The sequence below is a fragment of the Sus scrofa genome, chromosome 2 (assembly GCF_000003025.6).
Source record: "Sus scrofa isolate TJ Tabasco breed Duroc chromosome 2, Sscrofa11.1, whole genome shotgun sequence".
NCBI classification, from domain to species: Eukaryota; Metazoa; Chordata; class Mammalia; order Artiodactyla; family Suidae; genus Sus; species Sus scrofa.
The window spans coordinates 95693955-95718458 of NC_010444.4; the positions used below are offsets into that span (position 1 = coordinate 95693955).

The 24504-nt window shown below is 37.2% G+C and overlaps 1 protein-coding gene and 1 pseudogene across 7 annotated transcripts in view; one reads left to right on the forward strand and one right to left on the reverse strand.

Annotated features, from left to right (window-relative positions):
• TMEM161B (transmembrane protein 161B) overlaps positions 1-6621 on the reverse strand; it is a 75132-nt gene extending 68511 nt beyond the window's left edge. For 2 of the 7 annotated variants that reach the window (XM_003123774.5, XM_013994977.2), the window contains exon 1: positions 6471-6621. In XM_003123774.5, the coding sequence (XP_003123822.3) occupies positions 6471-6473 (3 nt within the window). In that variant the 5' untranslated portion in view covers positions 6474-6621. Of the gene's footprint in view, positions 1-5738; positions 5813-6470 lie in introns of all 7 variants that reach the window. The other 5 variants (XM_013994974.2, XM_021084523.1, XM_021084526.1 and 2 more) reach the window with 5 other exon arrangements.
• Positions 10191-24504, forward strand: part of LOC106509498 — a 154704-nt pseudogene continuing 140390 nt past the window's right edge.

Sequence of the window (24504 nt, forward strand, 5' to 3'; positions counted from 1 at the left end):
TTATGTTCAAAACACAGAAGATATTTACTGTACTTTAACAACCCAGAATTAAATCTGTTTAATATAAGTAAAAGATGCAGTGTATGGAGTTCCTGTCGTGTCTCAGTGGTTAATGAACCTGACTGGTATCCATGAGAATGTGGGTTCATCTCTGGCCTCGCTCAGTGGCTTGAGGATCCAGCATTGCCCTGAACTGTGGTGAACTGTGGCACAGGCTAGAAGCTACAACTTTGACTGACCCCTCACCTGGGAACTTCCATATGTCGCAAGTGGGGCCAAAAAAAGACCAAGAGAAAAAAAAAAAAAAAAAAAAAAAAAAAAAGATGGAGTGTAAAATCAGGATATTTTCAGTTAATAAGTTGCAGTCTCTCAAGAACTATTAATAATTTAAAAGACTTAAATATGCAGCATTAGGAGTTCCCATCATGGCTCAGAGGTTAACAAACCTGACTAGCATCCATGAGGACGAAGGTACGATCCATGGCCTTGCTCACAGTGGGTTAAGGATCTGGTGTTGCCGTGACCTGTGGTATAGGTCACAGATGCAACTTGGATCCTGCATTGCTGTGGCTGTGGCACAGGCTGGCAGCTACAGCTCCAATTTGATCCTTAGCCTGGGAACCTCCATGTACCACATGTGCAGCCCTTAAAAAAAAAAAAAAGAAAAAAAAAAAGGAAAAAGAAAATGCAGCATTAAAAAATGCAATCTGTTATGTAAAATATAATATCACCTACTAATATAGTGTTTTAAAGAAAACATATTTCTGGGAGTTCTCTGGTAGCCTAATGGTTAAAGGCTCTGGTGTTGTCATTTCTGTGGCACAGGTTTGATCCCTGTTCTGGGAACATCCACATGCCCTGTGAGTGCAGCCAAAAACACAAACCAACCACATTTCTATTATTTTTCTGTTCTGTATGGAAAGATGATAATACATAACTTTATTGAAAGATTTACCCTATAGTTAAAGACACTATGAGCTTTGTTATCAACACTACAACACTTTTTTTAGGGTGCAGTTCATTAATACATACTCAAAGATATACGGTGTATAGGCTGAATATATATATGAATCCAAATCTGTTTCAATGTCACCTCCTCATTATAGCTTTCCCTGAGTGCCCTATCTAAAATAATCACTCCAATCATTTCCTTAACTGTTTTTTCTTTCCTTGTTGAATGTACCATGACTAACAAATATTATGTCTCACTCGATTAGCATTAGACTATCCCAATAAAACATAAGGTTCATAAAGGCAAGAATGTCTCTGTTTTATAAACAGTCATATCACTGTTGTCAAGAACAGAAGGTAACATACAGTTACTGCTTAATAAACAATGAATGAATGATTGAACAAATAGTTTTGAAATAAGAGCATGAGTAAGCACACTTATTCACTTAGTGTGTGGTGAAACTAAATCATAATCATTTCAGTTAAAACCAAAAGAATGTTCTGATTTTTTAAAATCAACTATATTTGCTTTAATCTTTTATCTCAGAGCAAATTAATTATCTATAAAATGGACAAAGCCCAAAGTATAAACTAGTCTTAAGAATCAATGCTGAATCGATCAAATGCTAACCAAGAGAACAGTCTCTATTAAGATTTGAACTAGGTGCTTTTGCAAAGAAGTAGTAAAGAAGTTAAAGTCTGAGAACTAAGAAAACCAAATCTCTGCCACTATGTGATTAACTGATAAAACCTGACCAGAATCCAGCCTTCAAACTGCATGTTATAGGCAATAAAACATTTAACAGTTTTAAAAGGACAGAAATTATAGAATATCCACTCTCAGGTCACAAACTTGATTAAACTAGAAATCAGTAACAAAAAGTAATTGGAAAATCCTAAAATATGTGGAGATTAAATGACATATTTCTATATATACATGGGTCAAAGAGGAAATCTCAAGAGAAATTAAAAATATTTTGAACTAAATGAAAATGAAACAACTTATCAAATGCTATGGGATGCAGCACAAGAAGTGTTAAGAGGAAAATTTATAGCACTGAATGCATATATTAGAAGAGGAGGTCTAAAATCAAACACCTAAGGCATCACCTTACAAAACAAGAAAAAAAGCAAATCAAACCAAGGTAAGCGAAAGAAAAGAAATAATACGAATTACTATAGAAATCAATGAAACTGAAAAGATGAAAACAACAGGGAAAATCAATGAAACCAAAAGTTGGTGCTTGGAAAAAAGCAAAATAATCAATAAGCCTCTAGACATACCAACTAAGGAAAAAAAGTATACAAATTACTAATGTCAGAAATGACAGTGGGAATATCACTACAGATCCATGAACATTACAAAGGTAATAAAAAAGCACTGTGAACAACTTTATGTCCACAAGTTTTACAAGCTAGATGAAATGAACCAATTCTTTGGAAGATATAATCTGCCAAAAATGACTCAAGAAATACACAATCTGGGAGTTCCTGGTGCAGCAGAAACGAATCTGACTAGGAACCATGAGGCTAAGAAGGTTCAATCCCTGGCCTCACTCAGTGGGTTAAGGATCCAGTGTTGCCGTGAGCTGTGGTGTAGTGTAGGTGTAGGTCGCAGACACAGCTTGGATCCGGCGTTGCTGTGGCTGTGGCATCGGCCAGCAGCTGTAGCTCTGATTCAATCCCTAGCCTGGGAACCTCCATATGCCACAAGTGCAGCCCAAAAAAGAAAAAAAAAAGAAAAAAAGAAAAAGAAAAAGAAAAAGAAATACACAATCTGAATAGGCCTACATCTATTAAAGAAATTGAGTCAATAATTAATAACCTTCCAAAATAAATGGCACCACGCCCAGTAAGGTGCACTGGTAAATTCTACCAAACATTTAAGAAAGAAATTATAGCAATTCTCTATATTCTCTTTCAGAGGATAGAAGCAGAGGGAATACTTCTTAACTCATTCTATGAAGCCAGCATTACCCTAATACTAAAATCAGGAGAGGCATGGTGTAATACTAAAACCAGAAGAGGCATTATAAGAACACAAAAAACAAACAAACAAAAAAACTACGGACCATTATCTCTCATAAACATGTATGCAAAAATTTTAAACAAAACACTAACAAATCAAATCAACAATGTATAAGAAGAATTATACACAATAGAGTGAAATTTATTCCAGGTATTAGAGACTAGTTCAACATTCAAAAATTGATTAAAGTAATTCACCATATCAACACACCACACATCTGATTACCACTCAGCCCACAAAAACCTCTAATATCTCCATTAAAATTTCTAATGTCTCCATTAGAGTTCCTTCAAAGTATGCTTAAAGATCACCAGCTTCAGACTTAGCTGAAACTGAGAATGTAATTTTTAATGAGTTTTATACTTATCTTGGAAGAAATTCCACCCCTAATAATGGAGCCTGGAAAAACATTTTTATCAAGCCTCACAGAAGAATCTGATGAGAATTACTGCTCAACCCACTTTTAAAAACTAAGTTGAAGCCACCCTCACCCCCATCAGAATTAATTTCTTCCCTCTGTACTACTGTTTGAATACCTTACATGTATTGCTCTTATGACATTTACTACATTATCTGTTCCCAACAGCCCTCTTTACTGCTCAAAAAGAGAACTTTCTCATTAACTCTGATTAAGGCAGAGATGCACAACCTTTTTTTTTTTTCCACAACCAACACACCAGAGCACAATCCCAGCCTTAAAAGCTACTACAGTATGCTACATAGGTAAAACAAGCCATTAGATTCCTCCAATTCCAGGAGCTTGTTCTAATCTACTCTCCTCCCACAAATCAGCCTAAATGATGGAAAGATCTGTTTGATTAAAGTTGGATTATAATTTTCAAAAAGAAAAGTATATAATAAACAGTTATACTTCTTTGGTAAGTTTTCTATGGACTATCCATTCTCACAACACAAAAACAAACACTGAGAGTGAATACTCAGTATTTTTAGCTAGATCATGAGTTTACATCGATTAAAACAAAAATAAAATCAAAGTGTAAAACAAAAAAGCCTTTGCTTTCCATTTTGAGATAGTATTTAAGGCAGTAATAAAATACCTGACCAAACACTGACAAAGATTCCAAGTATTACCTGGTATATTTAAAAATGAATGATTTTTTTAAAATAAATCAGACTTGAGAAATGTGGGGGCAGTGGGGGACAGTGGAATCAAACTCAATTTTACTTAATCAGAAACCTTCTGAAAATTCTACAAAAGTCCTCAATGAAGTCATAGAATCATAAATATAAGAGTTAAAAGGTGTTTTAATTCTCACCAAGTTCCACTTCTCTTATATAGAAGGAAACTGGAATCCTTATCTAAGTTGAGTGATTTTGCCAAATTCACATAACTAATAATGGGGAGAATCTGGGCTTTCTGAGTTCAAGTACTGCATTCTTTTCATTATATCATTGGGTTCAAGCAGTGTGCAAGATCTCAACTAAGCTGAATCCTAAATAAATTCAACCCCTGTTCACCTCATTTAATAGCTAAACCCTTTCTGATTCCGGTCAATGACTACACTTGCATATACAGACATTCTCAATTTCATAATTGGGAAAGTTGAAGCCAGGCATTTAGTAACTCAGAAATATAAGCAGTAACAAAATGGAAAGAGTCAACCTATGCAGCTCCTGGTGATAACTCTACAGGTGACATTCTCTTAAGTAACATTTTGATAAATATCATGAGATTACTTTAGCTTAAAACAAAACTACCTTTTTTGAGCTGGCAGAGGGACGGGGGTTCTACTTCTATTACTACAGAATACAGACGACAAGTTCATGTTCAGCTTCTTTGTTAACAATCAACATTTCTTTAGATTTTAATTACGGCCTATCTTCAACTTTTCAAATCAAGATATTAAAAACTGAGCTTAAATTTAAGAACTGGAGATCTGAGTTAAAGTTCAAACTGTGCCAAAGTATTGTAAATCACTGCCTATTTCTAGACCTCAGATTCTTCCCTCTGAACACAACTGGAGTGAAAAGAGGGAGGCAGGTAGTTAAGCTAGTTATTATTTTTAGTTCCTCCAAGTTCTACTACTCCTTACCTTTGTCTAATTTTATTGATACAAAAGGAGAAAAAACTCTTTAAAATTACAAATTGTACTGTTCACTGAGATTTAAAGAAACATATACACACACTAGTTCCCAAAAGAGCTGGTAGAGTGCACCAGGAACCATATTACTTCCAAGTTCTTTGGTTTCAGTCAGTTAAGTTTCTACAAGTCATTCAAATGTCAATCATCGCAGTAGCTGAACAATGTCAACATTTGGTCCTGAAAAAATATGGAAGACTGAAGCTAAACTACAAGACAGAATATTCTCCAGATGAGGATGTGAAATCTTTTATACAGCTATTAACTGTCAATTTGGAACATTCCTGGATCCCCATGATATTGCAAAACAGCAAAGGTTAAGAAACCTCACCACCACCAGCCACTCTGTGTTTTGGAAATGGTTTATGCAAAGAACCAAGGGTCCCCAGAGGACTTAGGAAAGCAAAACTCAGGAATTACCCACCCCCCGTACACCTACAACAAGGTCAGACATAGCTACTGCAAATTCCCACTCTTTCTTTCAAAAATGATTAGTTGAACTGCTTGTCCCCACAGAACAACTGAAACAAATGTTACTCAAATTCTAAAATCTCTTCCCCCAGGTTCCTGAACTTTGGCCGTCGCTCAGTCTGAATCATGATACAATTCCTCAATAGTTTTTCCTCAGAACAGGTTAGCCCGAAAGTAAAACTTACCCTTATTTACAGTCCAGTCACACCACCCCTTCATCTCACTTCCCCACATTTCTTCCTATCCTTGTTTCCTACTCCTGAAAATAATAAATAAATAAATAACACTTCTGCCTAAACTTTGTGACTCTTGCAGATCTTATTCATGGTAAAGGCATCCTCTCGACGCCATAGTTCCCTCCTCCATGCCCTTACAACATTCCTTTCCAATAAAGACCCTCTATTAAGTCCAGATTTTTTGACACCTTATCCAGTTGCAAATGGGCTCAGTTATATGCCATTTTTGTTTTCGTTTTTTCGGGTTTTTTTTCTTTTTGTAAGTGACAGGTGTTGATCCTCTACAATGGGATCTGTTGTGTCCACCTGGAAAGGCTTAAGTCACTTTAAGATCTCAAGTTCTTGGCCACCGCCCTGCAGGTGAAGAGAGAAAAGAGCTGATCAACAGGGCAAGGTCAACTCTGGGACCACCTGGCTCCACCGGCCGTCCGCAGTGAATGGGCCGTGAACATTCTACCTATCCCGTACTCCTGGACAGAGCTCGCGGTTGGGCTGGACAGACACTGCTTCCTGAGAGGTCCCGGAGCTCCAGAGCAGAGAGTATGTCCTGCCCTACTGCTCACCACATAGCGCCCGCCCGCTTCATCCCCAGCTCAACACCGGACCGGCTACCTTCACAGCCTGAACTTCCAGCCCTTTCCTCCCCACTGTGGTAAATCCAGCCCTCAGAGAAGGACTCACCATGGCTCCAAGGACAGGTCGTGGACCAGAGGCGCTGGAGTCGCCGGGACCGGCCCAGACCTCCCCTCCCCACTCCGCAGCCGGGATCCACTCGACACCGCGAAGGAGAAGGTCTTCCGGCTCTGCCGGAAGCTCCTCTTGCGCGGGACAGGAAGTCCCTCCCATCTCCTGAACGCCGGCGACCCCACGCCACGCAGAGGTGAGGATACGCAGGACGTCCTCTATTGCCATTTCCGTGGGTGCCAGGATAGAGGCTGGGGGTGGTACTGACCTTGAGAGTGCGTGGGGGAGGCGCAGGCGCAGCACAGGTAGGTGGGCGGGTGGGCGGTGCGCCACTGTAGCGTCTGCGAGGATCCTCGAGGTAGGTTGGGTGGGTTGGGCAAGAGCGCTCCCTCATCCTGGAAAAGCAGTTCAGGTTGGTGCATGGTTGGGAGCCGACCCAGATCCAGAGGATATAGAGCGGGAGGAAACCACAGGCGCGCTATTACTGAGACAATGCAGTGATTTCTTCAGCCCAGCTACGCTCTTTCTCTTTTCACCTTCTCATTTTTCTGGCTATCCTTGAAGACTTTCTGGATCCCCACAGACCTGTTCCTCTGTCGTCTCTGCTCCCTGCTTTAAAGGGTCCTCCGGCTCTACCCTTCCTCAGGGCAGTGGAATTTGATCATGAGAAGTTTCTTCACTATTCACAGATATCAGCTGAAACCAGAAAGACATCTACCTAGAGCTAAGAAATCGGGAAGAAAATTCTGCCTGTTTAATACATGCCATTGAGGACGGTTTCCTTTTAGCTTAAATATATATATTATGTATATAATGTATATAATTAGATGGAAAAATATCAAAACCCTGTATAGCTCCCAAATTTGTGTTGTTTTTTCCAAAAGGCATTTCCGTTTTATGTACCTGTCACCTCTCTTTTTATTTGGCTATACATAGGACTAGAGGCAGGCTTGAAATAGCTATACAAAATACCTATAACCCAGAAATTCATCTCGCAACCTGAGGATCCTTGCTTAAGTCGTGACTATATCTGCAGTTTAATCGGTGGAATTTCTTTTTACTATTGGGTCTGGTTCTGCCGTAAAGCTGGAATTGGGATGGGAAACTAGAAAGCTTCAAAAGAGTTTAAGAAAGTTGAGTTGACAGGGGTGGTTAGAGATGTTAAGTTTCATGCTCCTTACCAGAGTACCTGGATAGGTGATATCCAAGCTATAAGATGGTCTTAAAACCCTAGGAATCAGAGTTCTGAGCCATCCCAAAGAAGCATGCACTGGCCAATTACTTTATTTTAGAAAGAGGAATAGAGACTGGGAGTGTGAGTTATTTTTACTTAAATTGTGTTTATTGGGGGATCTGTTTTGTGAAACAAATCCTATTGAAGATGAATCCAGAACTTCCCCGAAGGTACTACTTTGTGCTGGATGGCACAAGTTTGTAAACATGCCCCAGGGCATCTGCAAATTCTAAGTATGGTAGAGAGAGATTGGAGCTGGCTGCTAGTGTATCATTGGAAAGCAGTTGCTATCCTTGAGGAAGAAAAGGTGGAGAAGGAAAATGGCTATCAGTCTGTCAGTGACCACACATCCTGTGAAGTCTTACTCTTTTCATTTCTTACACTGTGGTTCTTATCTCTGTCCTAAATTTGGCAGAATCATTGAGGTTCACAAAATAGCTCCTTCTATGTGACACTAGTATTCAAATTATTAGAATCCATTCCTGCCACAGTAAAACCAGGGAAGGAAATCAGTTATCTGCTAATCATTTTTAATAGATCATGGGGTTCTATGTTCCTTATTTAGTGTATGGCAAGTTGATAAATAACTCTTGGTTAGTATCCTTTAATGTTCCTATTTATATTACAATGAAAAATCCATTATATAAGTAATGTTTTTTAAAGATTAAAATGCATACACTATATGTTTTAAGGCAGCATCTCCTAGTTTTTTTAAATCAGAATAAGTATAACGTATAAGGTTACATGCCTGGAAGTAGAGGAATTTACCTATTTCCATTACTTAAGAAAAGCAACAAATAATTACCCTCTCCTTTAACACCTATACCTACCTGGAACATTTTCAACCGTTAAGACTTGTCAGTTTTCCAAAGTCTAGCGCCATATTTTTTGCATAATATTTCCCAGATAGCTTCTCTAAGAAATTTCCTCTTACCTTTAATAAACATAATTCTACTTTCTTATAAAATGCATTTGTAATCCCTCCTTCTACAGTGTATAATGTTTACTTAATTAGACCTAAATACCTGGAGAGCAGGACCTTTTTTGTGTTGCCCACCATCTTCCCCTTGAAAAATACAATTTAAATGAATGTTGTGGACAAAATCACTTGAGTTAAACTACCCTAAAAATGATTTACGGACAGAAAAGTCAGTTGAAGGAATACTTATAATGGTAAAAAATTAGGAAAAATCTTTAGCAATTAGAGACTGGGCAAATTCTATCATGTATACTTAGTGGAATATTATCTACCTATTTTTAATTTTGTGTGTGTGTGTGTGTTTTTAGGGCCGCACCCTCGGCATATGGAGGTTCCCAGGTTAGGCATCTAATCGGAGCTGTTGCTGCCGGCCTACACCAGAGCCACAGCAACACCAGATCCAAGCCGCATCTGCGACCTACACCACAGCTAATGGCAACGCCGCATCGTTAACCCACTGAGCAAGGCCAGGGATGGAACCCACAACCTCATGGTTCCTTGTCAGATTTGTTTCCTCTGCACCATGACCGACCAGGAACTCCCCTATATACCTATTTTTAGAAAGCCCTTAGATTAGTCTTTCTAATGGAAAATGTGAATGGTATGATTGCTTTGATAAAAAAAAGTCCTCAGTGTAGAACAAAGAGAAAAAAAGGAAGTAACCAAAATATATATCAATCATCATTACTAGAATTACCACTCTAAAACAACCTTTGTTTAAGAGGGGAATTTTTTAAAATTTATTTTTTTGCTTAAGAATAGATGAAAGCCACTTTTTTCTTTCCCCCTAAAAAGCTTTGTAACATCTACCTATATGACTCTTGCCTTCCTGATTTGGGAAAACATACAAACATTTTCTTCAGAAGTATACTGCAACCTTTTATAGGTCAGTAGCAGTCCTCTGAACCTTTTCTTTATTATTATAGTTATATCTAAGACTGCATGTCTAACTAATTGGTGGAAAAACTCCTGCATATTTTACACAAATGATCCAGTGTACCTTTTGAAGGATTACTAACATAAGTTAGATTTTGATAAAATTCGATACCTTTTATATCAGTAAAGTCTTTAAACAGCCACCATCAGAGCAATAAACGAAACCATAAGAAAGGGCCTATTTGAAATCTAAATTAGCTTTAATCATTTATTAAATATTTATTGAGTATCTACTGTGTCCCAGTCACTGCTTTAGACTTGAAGAAACTGTGGTAAATGTGGTGCCTACTACATCTTAGTGGTAATAGACCATAAATTAAAAAAAAGAAAAATGTAAGATACAGTAGTGCTAGGCAGGGAATTAAGATATTTTCGATTAGGTGTCTAAGGAAACCTTCTAAAAGAGTGCTACTTAAACTTTTTTTTTTTTTCTTTTTTTGGTCTTTTTAGGGCTGCACTCGCAGCATATGGAGGTTTCTAGGCTAGGGGTCAAATCAGCTCTAACTGCTGGCCTACACCACAGCCACAGCAAAGCCAGATCTGATCCAAGCTGTGTCTGCGATCTGTACCACAGCTCACAGCAGTGCCAGATCCTTAACCCACTGAGCAAGGCCAGGGATCAAACCTGCGTCCTCATGGATGCTAGTCAGGTTTGTTTCCTCTGAGCCATGACTGGGAACTCCTTAAACTGCCTTTTGACAGGAGAATTCACCTTTGCAAAAACTGGGGAAACCACTGCTTGCAAAGAGGACAAAAACGCAAAACCCTGAGGCATATTGAAATATTTCAGGAACCAGTTGAAGGCCTGCTTGTTTGGAGCATACTGACTACAAGAAGAGTAAGTTTGAGAAAGGGCTAGATTTATGGTTGCCTTGAAACCCAGGATTTAGATTTTTTTTCTAAGTATGGTCGAAAAACATTTTAGCCTGAAGAGTTGTAGGCAAGAATATATTTTTTAAATCTACTTTGATAATATTTTTGTAATTGGAGTGTTTCGTTGACTTACATGTAACAGAGTTGCTAATACATACGGACTTCAGTCTCTCATGTTGTTTGCTATTTGTCCTATCTCAACTATGTTGTTTCTCCTTTTTCACCTTCTTTAGATTATATTTAATCCATTTCTTCCAAGACTTAAGGTTAACAGTTATATTACTTCAGTAATTTATTTATTTTTTCATTTTAGTTGATTTACAATGTTCTGTCAATTTCTATTGTACAGCAAAGTGACCCAGTTATACATATATATACATTCTTTTTCTCACAGTATCCTCCATCATGTTCCATCACAAGTGATTAGCTATAGTCCCCTGTGCCATACAGCAGGATCTCCTTGCTTATCCACTCCAAGTGTGATGTTTGCATCCACCAACCCCAAATTCCCAGTCCATCCCATTCCTTCCCTCTGCAACCACAAGTCTGTTCTCCAAGTCCATGAGTTTGTTTCTTCTGTGTAGATAGGTTCATTTGTGCTATGTATTAAATACCAGTTATAAATGATATCATATGGTATTTGTCTTTCTCTTTCTGACTTATTTCACTTAGTATGAGTCTCTAATTTCAACCATATGGCTGCAAATGGCATTATTTTGTTCTTTTTTGTGGCTGAGTAGTATTCCATTTTGTATATATACCACATCTTAATCCATTTATTTGTCCATAGGCATTTAAGTTGTTTCTATGTCTTGGCTATTGCGAAAAGTACTGCAATGAACACACGAGTGCATGTGTCTTTTTCAATGAAAGTTTTGTTCGGATGCGTGCCCAGGAGTGGGATTGCTGGATCATATGGTAGTTGTATATTGCGTTTTCTAAGGGAGCTTCATAACTGTTTTCCAAAGGGGTTATACCAGTTTACATTCCCGCCAACAATGTAGGAGAGTTCCCTTTTCTCCACACCCTCTTCAGCATTCTTTGTTTGTAGATTTATTAACGATGGCCATTCTGACCTGTGTAGGTCGTATCTCATAGTAGTTTTGATTTGCATTTCTGTAATAATTAATGATGTTAAGCATTTCTTCATGTGCCTGGTGGCCATCTGTCTGCTTTCTATGGAGAAATGTCTGTTCAGGTCTTCTGCCCATTTTTCAATTGGGTTGTTGGTTTTTTGCTGTTGTTTTATAAGTTGTTTGTATATTTTGGAGATTAAGCCCTTGTCAGTTGCATCCTTTGAAACTATTTTCTCCCATTCTGTAGGTTGTCTTTTTTTTTTTTTTGATGGTTTCCTTTCCTGTGCAAAAGCTTGTCAGTTTGATTAGGTCCCATTGATTTATTTTTGTTTTTATTTCTGTTGCCTTGGCAGACTGAACTAAGAAAACATCTGTATGGTTGATGTCAGAGAGTGTTTTGTCTGTGTTCTCTTCCAGGAGTTTTATGGTGTCTTGTCTTATGTTTGAGCCTTAAAGCCATTTTGAGTTTATTTTTGTGCACGGTGTGAGGGTGTGTTCTAGTTTCACTGGTTTACATGCAGCTATCCAGTTTTCCCAGCACCACTTGCTGAAGAGACCTTTTTTTCTCATTTTCTTTTTCTTCCTTCCTTCCTCCTTTTCTTTCTTGTCTGTTTGGCTTTTCTAGGGCTGCTCCTGAGGCTTATAGAGGTTCCCAGGTTAGGGGTCGAATCAGAGCTACAGCTGCCAGCCTATGCCAGAGCCACAGCAACGCAGGATCTAAGCCACGTCTGTGACCTACACCACAGCTCACGGCAACACTGGATCCTTAACCCACTGAGCAAGGCCAGGGATCAAACCTGCAACCTCATGGTTCCTAGTCGGATTCATTAACCACTGAGCCACGATGAGAACTCCCTTTTTCTCATTTTATATTCTTCTCTTCTTTGTCGAAGATTAATTGACCATAGGTGTCTGGATTAATTTCTGGGCTCTCTGTTTCATTCCCATGGGTCTGTATATCTGTTTCTGTACCAATACCATACTTTATTGATTACCATAGCTTTGTAATATTATCTGAGGTCTGGGAGAGTTATGCCTCCTGCTTATTTTTTTTTTCCCTCCCTCAGGATTGCTTTAGCAGTTCTGGGTCTTTTATGGTTCCAAATAAATTTTTGGATTTTTTGTTCTAGTTCTGTGGAAAACATTATGGGTAATTTGATAAGGATTGCATTGAATCTCTAGATTGCTTTGGGTAGTTTGGCCATTTTAATGATACTAATTCTTCCAATCCAGGAGCATGGAATACTTTCCATTTCTTTGAATCATCTTTAATTTCCTTGATTGTTTTATAGGTTTCAGCATAAAAGTCTTTCACCTCCTTAGTCAGGTTTATTCCTAGGCATTTAATTTTGGGGGGTATGATTTTTAAAGGTATTGTATTTTTAAATTCCTTTCTAATATTTCATTGCTAGTGTACAGAAATGCAACCAATTTCTGAATGTCAATCTTCTATCCTGCAACTTTGCTGAATTCATCAATCAGTTCAAGTAGTTTTTGTGTGGAGTCCTTAGGGTTTTTTTAATATAGTATCAGGTCATCTTCCTAGAGTGAAAATTTTACCTCTTCTCTTCCAATTTGGATACCTTTTATTTCTTTTGTTTCTCCAGCTGACGTGGCTAGGACTTCCAACATCCACTGCGTATTATATTGACTGTGGGTTTGTCATCAGTGGCTTTTATTACGTTAAGGTATATTCCCTCTATACTCACTTTGGTAAGAGTTTTTATCATGAATGGATGTTGGATTTTGTCAAATGCTTATTCTACATCTATGGAGATGATCATGTGGTTTTTGACTTTTCTTTTGTTAATGTTGTGTGACATTGACTGATTTGTGTATGTTGAACCATCCTTGTGAACCTAGGATGAATCCCACTTGGTTGCAGTGTATGATCCTTTTATATTTTGTTGGATTTGGTTGGCTAAAATTTTGTTGAGAATTTTTGCATCTATAGTCATCAAAGATACTGGCCTATAAATTTCTTTTTTTGGTAGTATCTTTGGTTTTGGTATTAGGGTGATGGTGGCTTCATAGAATGTCTTGGGCAGTGTTCCTTCTTCAACCTTTTGGAAAAGTTTAGAAGAATGGGTATAAGTTCTTTGTATGTTTGATAGAATTCGCCTGTGAAGCCATCTGGTCCTGGATATTGTTTGTAGGGAGTGTTTTTACGATTTTTCATTTCTAGTGATTGTTCTGTTCAATTGATCTATTTCATCTTAATTCAGTTTTGCTAGGCTGTATGTCTCTAGGAAGTTGTCCATTTCTTCTAGTTTGTAAAATTTGTTGGCATATAGTTTTTCATTGTATTCTCATGTTTTTTTGTGTTTCTGCAGTATCCATTGAGATTTCTCCTTTTTCACTTCTTATTTTGTTTGAGTTCTTTCTCTCCTCTTCTTGGTGAGTGTGGCCAGAGGTTTGTGAATTTTGTTTATCCTTTCAAAGACCCAGCTTGGTTTGATTTTTAAGTTGTTGATTTGAGATTTTTTTTTTTTCTTTTTGAGCCTGTTTGCTGTGAATTTCCCCTCTAAACACTGCTTTTGCAGCATCCGATGGATTTTGAATGTTTATTTTTTCATTATCATTTGTCTCAAGGTATTTCTTAAATTCCCCCCCCCTTTTTAAGGTTACTCTTTATTTATTTATTTATTTATTTTGTCTTTTTGCCATTTCTTGGGCCGCTCCCGTGGCATATGGAGGTTCCCAGGCTAGGGGTCTAATCGGAGCTGTAGGCACTGGCTTACGCCACAGCCACAGCAACGCGGGGATCCGAGCCCCATATGCAACCTACACCACAGCTCACGGCAACACCGGCTCCCTAACCCACTGGGCAAGACCAGGGATTGAACCTGCAACCTCATGGTTCCTAGTCAGATTCATTAACCACTGAGCCATGATGGGAACTCCTAAATTCCCTTTTCATTTCCTCACTGACCCATTGGTTTTTTCTCGTTTCTTTCCCTGTGGTTGATTTCTAGTTCCATGCCATTGTGGTCAAAGAAGATACTTGAAATAATTTCTATACTCTTAAATTTGTTGAGGGTTTTTTTGTGCCCCAGTATGTAGTCAATCCTTGAGAGTGTTCCATGTGCACTTGAAAAGAATGTATATTCTGATTTTTGGGGGGATATAATGTCCTGAAAATATTAATTAAGCCTAACTTTTCTATTGTGTCATTTAGGATCTCTATTGCCTTATTGATTTTCTGTCTAGAGGATCTATCCATTGGTATGTGTGGGGTGTTAAAGCCTCCTACTTTTACTGTATTCTCATCAGTTTCTCCTTTTATGTCTGTTTGTATTTGTTGTATGATTTTGGGTGCTCCTATATGGGGGCATATATATTGATGAGTGTAATAGCCTCTTCTTGATTGGATCCTTTTATCATTGAATAGTGCCCTTCTTTGTCTTTCTTTATGGCCTTCGTTTTAAAGTCTATTTTATCTGATAAGAATATTAAAACTCCTGTTTTACTGTCTTTTCCATTCTCATTAAATATGTTTTTCCCATCCTCTCACTTTCAATTTATGTGTCCTTTGCCCTAAGTCTGAGTCTCTTATAGGAGCATATTGTAGGCTCTTGGTTTTTATCCAATCTGCCACTCTATGTCCTTTGATTGGAACATTCAGTCCATTGACATTTAAGGCAATTTTGATAAATACATACTTATTCCCACTTTAAACCTTGTTTTCCAGTTGATGTTTCCCCTTTCTTCCTTTCTTTTATTGATTGGATGATTTCCTTTTATTTTATGCTTGTGTCCTCTTTTTAGTTTCTGTGAATGTATTGTTTGGTTTTGATTTGTGGTTGCCCTGTTTTTCAGTATGTTAACCCCTTCCTATATCTGCATGCTTTAGCCTCATAGTCATATAGGCTCAAACACATTCTTTAAAAAAAAATTCTCTAGATTTTTATTATACCTTTTCTTGGACAATGTTGAGGACCTGAAAACATTAACTGCATTTACTACCCCATTTCATGTTATATACTTTGTGTTTATTTAATATATAGTTCCTAGAAATTCCTTAAGCCATTGTCATTTTTATACAATTAGTGTACATTTATATTTACTCAAACATTTACTTTATGTATTGTGCTTCATGACTCCTTGAGTTTCTAAGCTCCCTGGGATCTTATTTCATCTTCCTGAAGAACATGCTTTCTTATTTCCTTTTGTAGATATTCACTATAACAAATTCAGGTTTTATATCCTCAGACTGTTTATTATAACTTCATTTTCAAAGAACACTTTTGCTGAATTAGCAACTATTTTATTTTCTCATTTTGAAGATACATTCCATTGCTTCCACAATTTTTTTTAGAAATAATATTAGTTTTATTTTTGCCCCTTTAAAACAATTTTTCCTTTGGCTGTTTTTAAGATGTCTGTCTTAAAATTGAAGCTGTTTTATTATAATGTGACTAAATAATGTTTTCTTTGTGTTTTTTTGTTTGTTTTCTTTTTGAGGTTTGTAATGCTCCTTAAACCTGAAATCTGATATTTTATTCTGCTTGGGAAAATTCTCAGCTCTTATCAGTTATTATATCTGCCTCACTCTCTCTCCTCTCTTCTGATACTCCAGTTAAATGTATTTTACTTCAGTTTTTTCCCTTGCGTTCCATGTATTTCTGATTCATTCTGGATAATTCTTAGATTTATTTCATTTACTTTTTTCTTTTTAATAGTCTCTAATCTCCTGTTTGACTTACCTGTCAAAGTATTTATTTCAGTTATTCTGTTTGGTTGTTATCAGTTCAAACATTTCTGTTTAGTTTTGTTTTAGTTTATAGTTAGCTATCCAGTTACCTATCTCAGTCTTATTTTCATTTTCTCCAATATATTAAGCATAAATATTTTAAAACTTGTTTGGATATTTTAAAACTATGGAGTCTGTTGTTGCCTGAAGTTTCTTTTCTTGTTATATTTGTTGTTTATCATATTGTCTTATTTTGTTATTTTATATTACTTGTATCATTTTTTACTTATAAAATTTAATATGTGTTATATTGATCGAATGACAGAACTGGTATATGAAGTAATACTTTGAGGTCTAAAATGATGATACTTTCTGCAGAACGAATTTATGTCTCCTGACAGGAGCTTTGGGCACTAGTAATCCAAAATCACCTTAATCCAGTCAGTAATTGAGATGCTGGAATTTGAGCAAGTCTACTTAAAGTTCAGACTTTTTCTCAGGGTATGGACCTTTGAGGTCTTGGGTTGAGGCCAGTAGAGTTAACTAGTCAGGCCCTGAAATCCAATTTTTGTCTCTTAATCTCACTGAGTTAGTCAGAAGTTCTCTTCATCCTTTCAGCCATCTTATTCTCAGGAATCAGCAGATACCCAAGAAAAATAGCTATCATAAATGCTGAGTTCATCAACTCTGGTTTTTTCTTCTACATTTTTTACTTCCTTATTAGCTGTCTAATGCCTTAAGATGTCCATTTTATATTTTGTCCAACTTTTCTAGTTCTCAGAAGAGGGACTGCAGGGATATTTGGAGATATTGCAGGTTCAGTTCCAGAACAGGGCAATAAAGCAAATATAATGAAAAGAGTTGCATGAATTTTTTTTGTTTCCCAGTGATTCAAAAGTTAGTTATGCTTATACTGCACAATATCTTAAGTGTGAAATATCATTGTATCTGAAAAAAAATGAACATACCTTAATTTAAAAATACTCTATTGCTTGGGAGTAGCTCAGCACAAACAAATCTGACTAGTAACCATGAGGATGCAGGTTTTATCCCTGGCCTCACTCAGTAGGTTAAGGATCCAGCATTGCCATGAGCTGGGGAGTGGGTTGCAGACATGGCTCAGATTTGGCATTGCTGCAACTGTAGTATAGGCCTGCAGCTACAGCTCCAATTAGACCCATAGCCTGAGAATCTCCATATGCCACAAGTGCAGCCCCAAAAAGAAACAAAAATAAATAAATAATAAAAATAAAAGTACTGTATTGCTAAAAAATGCTAACCTTCAGCTGAGCCTTCAATGAGTTGTAATCTTTTTGACATTGGAGGGCTTGAAATATTTTGAGAATTACCAAATAGAACATAGAGACATGAAGTGAGCAAATGCTGTTGGAAAAATGATTCTGATAGACTTGGTCAATGCAGTATTGCCACAATCCTTTGATTTGTAAAAAATACGGTATCGGTGAAGCACAGTAAAAAGAAGTGCAGTAAAATGAAGTATGTACTGAAATACAGATTTAGAAGTAGATGCACTTTTAAAAGGAATATTATTTAAGACAGAGCACCAAATAAAAAGAGATGACATTTTAGGCCAACAGGAAAAGCAAGAGCACTTCAGTAAACGGTACTAGGTATCTATATGGAAGAAAATGAAATTGGACCTCCCTACTTAACATCATACAGAAAAATCAGATTTAAATGTGAAAGGAAAACCTTTAGAAGACAAGATAGCCAGATTTTTTTTTCTTTTAAGGGCCACTCCTATAGCACATGGGGAATCCAGGCTAAGGGTCGAATTAGAGCTGCAGCAACGTGGGATCTGAGCCTTGTCTGTGACCTACACTACAGCTCAGGGCAACACAGGATCCTCAACCCACTGAGCAAGGCCAGGGAGCGAACCCGCATCCCCCACTAGTCAGTTCATTTCCACTGAGCCACGATGGGAACTCCCTAGATTTATGCTCTTTGGTAAGGAAATGCAAAACCTATAAAGAATTATTCAGGTAAAATAAAAAATCTTATGTTCAAAAGACAGAAGCACTTGGAGAAGTAGTTGATTTCATTTGGGTACAGAAAATGTACATGATGACCCTGGAACATTTTGTTGTGCTGTTTACAAAGGAAGCTGTTATAGACAACTAGGATCATGTCAGATGGACTCAGGAGACAACTGAAAAGCATCCCTCTGGCCAAAGATGGGACAGTTTCAGTGTCAGTAAGAACACACCAGATCATAGGAATTCCAAAATCTCATTGAACACAGGTTGGGACATCTGAAATTATCAAATATCCTTAAATCCATGAGTTCTTTGTAAAACTAACTAAAAGCATCTAATTGGTCAACATTGGATGTTATAGAATCATTCGTTTTGAAAACCAGTTTTTAAAAAAGTAATTAGTTATTTGTCCTGCCTTTCCTACATGAACTGTACCACAGGTAACCAAATAGTAAATGAGGGGATGCTTTTATACACACACACACACACACATATACATATATGTATACACATAGACGTAAGAAAAATTAATTATACTATTAGAAAGTTTTGCCATCCCTAATGAATAAATAGGTTTATTCATTGTAAATCAATGGCTGCTAACGACAAGTAAGGAAATTTTATATGCCTCTTAGTGGAAAAACATGATCACCTGTTAAAAACTTTTGCCCCCAAATTGAACCTGATATGAAATTTAGAAAATGTGCTAAAACAAATGGCTACGCAATCAGGAAAATTTCGTATGTGGAGATCTTGGGACAAATATACTTCAACAAATATGTTGCAAGAGAGAGAATTTGGAGAAAACGTAGATTAAAAGAGACCTAAAATACATGAAGCAATGTGTGAACTTGTGTTAGTTATCTATTGCTGTATAACAAACTACAAAAGACTTAACATCTTAAAACTAAAAATATTTACCTCTTAGGGTTTCTGAGGGTCAGAAATCCAGGAGTGGGTTTAGCTAGGCCTCATGGGCAGAGTCTCATGAGTTTGCAGTCAAGCTCTTGGCTGGGCTGCAGTCTTCCGAAGACTTGATTGGTCATTAGAGGATTCACCTCCAAGATGGTTCATTCACAGGGCTGCCTGAGTGTCCTCACAACATGGTACCTGGCTTTGTCCAGAACAAATGATCCAAGAGAAAGACAAGCCAAAATTATGCAAAGTGATGTACTATTACTTCTCCTATATCCTATTAGTTTCAGAGATAACTCTGATACATTATAGGAGAGAATTATACAAAAGCATGAATACCAAGAAGGTGGCTACCACAGTTTAACCTCCAAAGAGTCACGTTCTTCCATTATGCCAAATACACTCATCCTAAACCAAAGCTCCCCCAGACTTTGATCCCATTACAGCATTAACTCAAAGTCTAGGTGTGGATGATGCTTTGCAGGTGTACTTCCTTAATCACAACTCTAGAGTTCCTCTTGATCTGAAGAACTGTGTACTAAAGACACATAGTATCTGCGTCCACACAGTATAAAATAGGATAACTACTATAGTTGCATTTAAAAAGGGAAATGCGGTATATAGGTTCATAGAAATCTGAAATCCACCTGGGAATAAATAGGTTGGCAATTTCTTGATTAAGATTCAAGGCCTGAGATAAGCCTCCATGTCTCTTAACTCTACCTTCTTGGATCCATCCACTGAATCATCCTTTTCCATATTTACAGCTAGGTACTAGTCTCTGCCAGTAGAAGACTGGATGTCCAAAAGCCTCTTTTCATTTGGTACTCTGTCCCTTTCAGTCCAAACTGGCAAACATCCTGCTAATATAATTCATTCCCTCTCACTCTCTCATTCTCTGTCTCTCTCGTGTGCACCACAACCCAAGGCATGCAGAAGTTCCCAGACCAGGGATTGAACCCACACCTAAGTAGCAACCCCAAGCCACAGCAGTGGCAAAGCCAGATCCTTAACCTACTGAGCCATCAGGGAACTCCAATATAATTCAATTTTTAAAAGTCTCTTTTTAAAAGAAATTTCTTTTCAGGCCACACCTGCAGCATATGGAAGTTCCCTGGCTAAGGGGTCAAATCCGAGCTATAGCTGCCAGCCTGCACCACAGCCCCACAGCAATGCAGGATCCAAGCTGTGTCTGCAACCTACACCACAGATCATTCCAACACCAGATCCTTAACACACTGAGCAAGGCCAGGGTCAAACCCTCATTATTCATACTAGTTGGGCTTGCTGCCTCTGAGCCACAATGGGAACTTCCTGGTAATACAATTCTTTTATGAACTTTGTGGGTCTCCTGCGAATTTTATTTGAGTTCATGCCATTAGACAAAGCATTACCCATAAATCACTTCCATATAAACCTTTCTCTTCCTTGAACTTTTAATGCACCACACCCTTTAAATTCTTAGAAGCCCTGTAATTTGAGGGGTTTTTGTCAGGCACACCCCTCATGTCTGAAAGAAAATACTCAAGCATCACACCTGATCTTTTGGGGGTCTTAAAGGGCTTTACAACTATATCCTCAACTTTATATTTTCCTTTTAGTGCACTGAATTCTTATTTTCAGCCATTTCCTAATTCTAACATCATTTGTCACCTAAGGAGACTGGGAATCTTCAAGTCCCATAGTTGTGGCTCCTTTTTGTTTTAACAGTTTTTCCTTTGACTTATCTCTTTCCTCTCACCTTTTTCTATCAGCAACAAGAAGAAATCAGGTGATGTTTTAAATATTATTCTGTCTGGAAATTGCCCTAAGTAGATCACTCAGTTTATTATGCATATTTTCTACTTTGCAAGTAAATGCAAGTGACAGATTTGCTAAACTTTCTACCACTTTCCTCCAGTATCCAATTAAGCTTTTTTTAATCTGTTATGACTTCATCTGCAGCCTCCTCAAAGTTATTGTGCATTTACAAACAATTTCTTCAAGGCTCTTCAAACTTTCATTAACACTCTCCTGCAACTCCTTCCACCTTCTGCCTACTGCACTTCAAAGCCACTCTTATATTTTACGTTTTCGTTATGTCAGCACTGCACTTCAGGTACCAAAATCTTTATTAGTGTTACACTGCTTTATAATCAACTACTCCCAAAACATATTTTTTTTTTTTTTTTTTTTTTTTTGTCTTTTTAGGGCTGCACTCGCGGCATATGGAGTTTCCCGGGCTAGGGGTCCAATCAGAGCTATAGCTGCCAGCCTACACCAGAGCCACATCAATGCCAGATCCAAGCCACGTCTACGACCTATGCCACAGCTCACGGCAACACTGAATCCTTAACCCACTGAGTGAGTCCACGGATCGAACCCACAACTTCATGGTTCCTAGTCGGATTAGATTCTGCTGCACCACAACAGGAACTCCCCAAAACATAATTTTTAAAGCAACAAACATATCTATCTCATTCAGTATCTGAGGGTTAGAAATCCAGGGGTAGCTTAGCTGAGTGGTCTGGCTCAGGGTCTCTGTAAAGTAGAAGTCAAGCTGTCAGCTAGGATGCCATCATTTAGTGGCTTAATCTGTGCTAGAGAATCCACTCCCAAGATGGCTTACTCTCACTGGCAGGATACCTCAGTTTCTCACCATATATGCCTCTCCACAGAGCTGCCTGGCGAGTAATCTAAGAGAAAGAAAGACAAAAGCCACCATGGCTTTTATGTCTTTTTTGATCTCTCATTACACAGATACGTGATCAAGAGGTTGATCACATACCAACCAAAATCATGTGAAGAGATTATACAAGGATGTAAGGACCAGGGCATAGAAATCATTGGGTATCATTTGGGAGCCCTGCTACCACAAGACTTGTTCTAAATCGTGATTCAAACAAACTTTAAAACACAAGCACACTTAAGATCATTGGAAATTTGGATACTTACTGAATATTTATTGATATTAGGAACTTGTATAAATTATTTTTGTGTTATGAGCAATCTTTAAAGATATCTGTTTTTTAGGAGTTCCCATCGTGGCTCATGGCTCAGCAGAAACAAATCTGACTAGGATCCATGAGGACGCAGATTAGATCCCTGGCGTCACTCAGTGGATTAAGGATCCAGCATTGCAGTGAGCTGTGGTATAGGTCACAGAGGTGGCTCAGATCTAGCATTCCTGTGGCTGTGGTGTAGGCCGGCAGCTGTAGCTCGTTTTGACCCCTACCCTGGGAGCCTCCATATGCCACAGGTGCAGCCCTAAAAAAAGACCAAAAAATTAATAAATATATCTATTTTTTATAGATATATACTGAAATATTTAGATATGTAATGATATAATGTCTGGAATATACTTCAAAATATTAAGAGGTGGGAAAAGTACTATATAAATGAAGCAGAATTGGTTATGAGTGGATAATTGTTGAAGCTAAGTGATAGGTAAATGGAAGCTCATTATTCTACTCTGCATACTTTTATTTATGTTTAAAATTTTCCATAATAAAAAGTAAAAAAAAAAGGCATAATAAGGAGAGTAAAAGACAAAACACAAACTGGGAGATCTTTACAACCCATATTACTGGCAAAGGGATTAATATTCAAATTATGTAAAGAATTACTACAATTTAATTTTTTAATAAAGTTCTTCACTACCATACTCTAAATAGGCAATTCATAAAGGAGGAAGGAAACCTGAAGAGATGCTCAACCACAAGGAAATATCATTTCATATCTATCACATAACGAAAAATTTTAAAGTTTGACAATATCACCAGAACAATTATACATTATGGTTGAAGTATAAATTGATGTATCAATTTGGAAAATAATTTGATCTTATCTAGGAAACCTGAAGATGCTTTTATGGCCCAGGAGAAATGTGTATCAGGATATATAAGCAAGAAAATTCCTAACAATTGCTTATAACAATAAAAATTGGAAATAAACCAACTGTGTATCAACAGTAGAGTGGTTAAATGTATTGTGTACAGTACTACAACGTAGGGAAAATGAATCACAAATCCATGGACATGGATGAATCACTAACAATGTTGTGCAAAATAACAATTCATAAAAGAGGAGTACAGTAGGATTCCACGTTTACAAATTAAAGAACCAATAAAAGTAAACAGTATTTTGAGTACAAACATGAAATAAGTCTATAAAGTAAAAGAATGATAACCAAAAAATCAAGATAGTGATCTTTAGCTGCAGAAGGAAGGGAATGGATTAGGCAAGGGCATACAAGGAACATACAACATGTGACTATACATGTTGGTTTAGTCAGAATAGTCCTTGTTTGCCTATTTTCCTAGTGTAATAACTAAGAGCACCCTCTTTCACTCTCAGAAGGTCCTAGTTTTGATACTAAATTATGTGTTCATTCTTTTAAAAATAACTTCCCTTTAACCTGGATGGAGGGCATATGGATCTTTGTTGTATCAATTTTCCTTATATCACACATGTATTTTATGAATTTCATTTGAAACTAGCCAACATTTTGTAATGTAATTTTAAGTTTAGCCAGTGACAGCATGGTAAAACAAAAATCTGTATGCAGAGTAAATGTAAGTAGGACTTGAATGAATCTGGACAATGTGGATGGAGATAAATGGCATACTATATGCTTGGCATTGTGTTAAACCTTTTACAGCTATTTCTTCATCTTCACTGCATGCCTTTTAGGTAAGTATTATTATTTCCATTTCATTCATGAAGAATCCGAGACACAAAATGTATGTGTAACTTAGCCAAAGTCTTACCATGATAGAGCAGAATTTGAACTCAATCAATGTGACACAAGACTACATGCTCTTGCATGTGCACTCTTGTCCCTGATTATTAATATAAAATATTTCCACCTTTAAAAAAAAAAAAAAAAAAAAGACTGCATGTTCTTAATCACAATACCAGAATCCTTACTAGACATTCTTAACCTTTTTTTTTGTGCCATGGATCCCTTTGGCAGTCATGAAGCATACAAAGCCCCCTTTCAGAATTATGTTTTTAAATGCATACGATATGCATAGGATTATGAATGAAAACAATTATACTGAAACACAGTAATCAAATTATTCCAAAAAAAAAAACAAAACCTAGCAGAAGGTCAAATAATATATATAATTTTTAAAATAGTAAACACTAATCTTGACATTTCTACGACTATAGTTATGTGATGGGAAAAGATCTGATTTTTATTGGTGGAAAAGTCACCAGTACTTCTGATAACACTGGTTTGTGCCCTATATTCACAATTGAAAAAAATGCTAAATTTTCCTTAGAGGTTAGCAAAAATTAAGGTGTAATTTTTTGGCATCAAAATTCAGAGCCCTCTGTTTAATG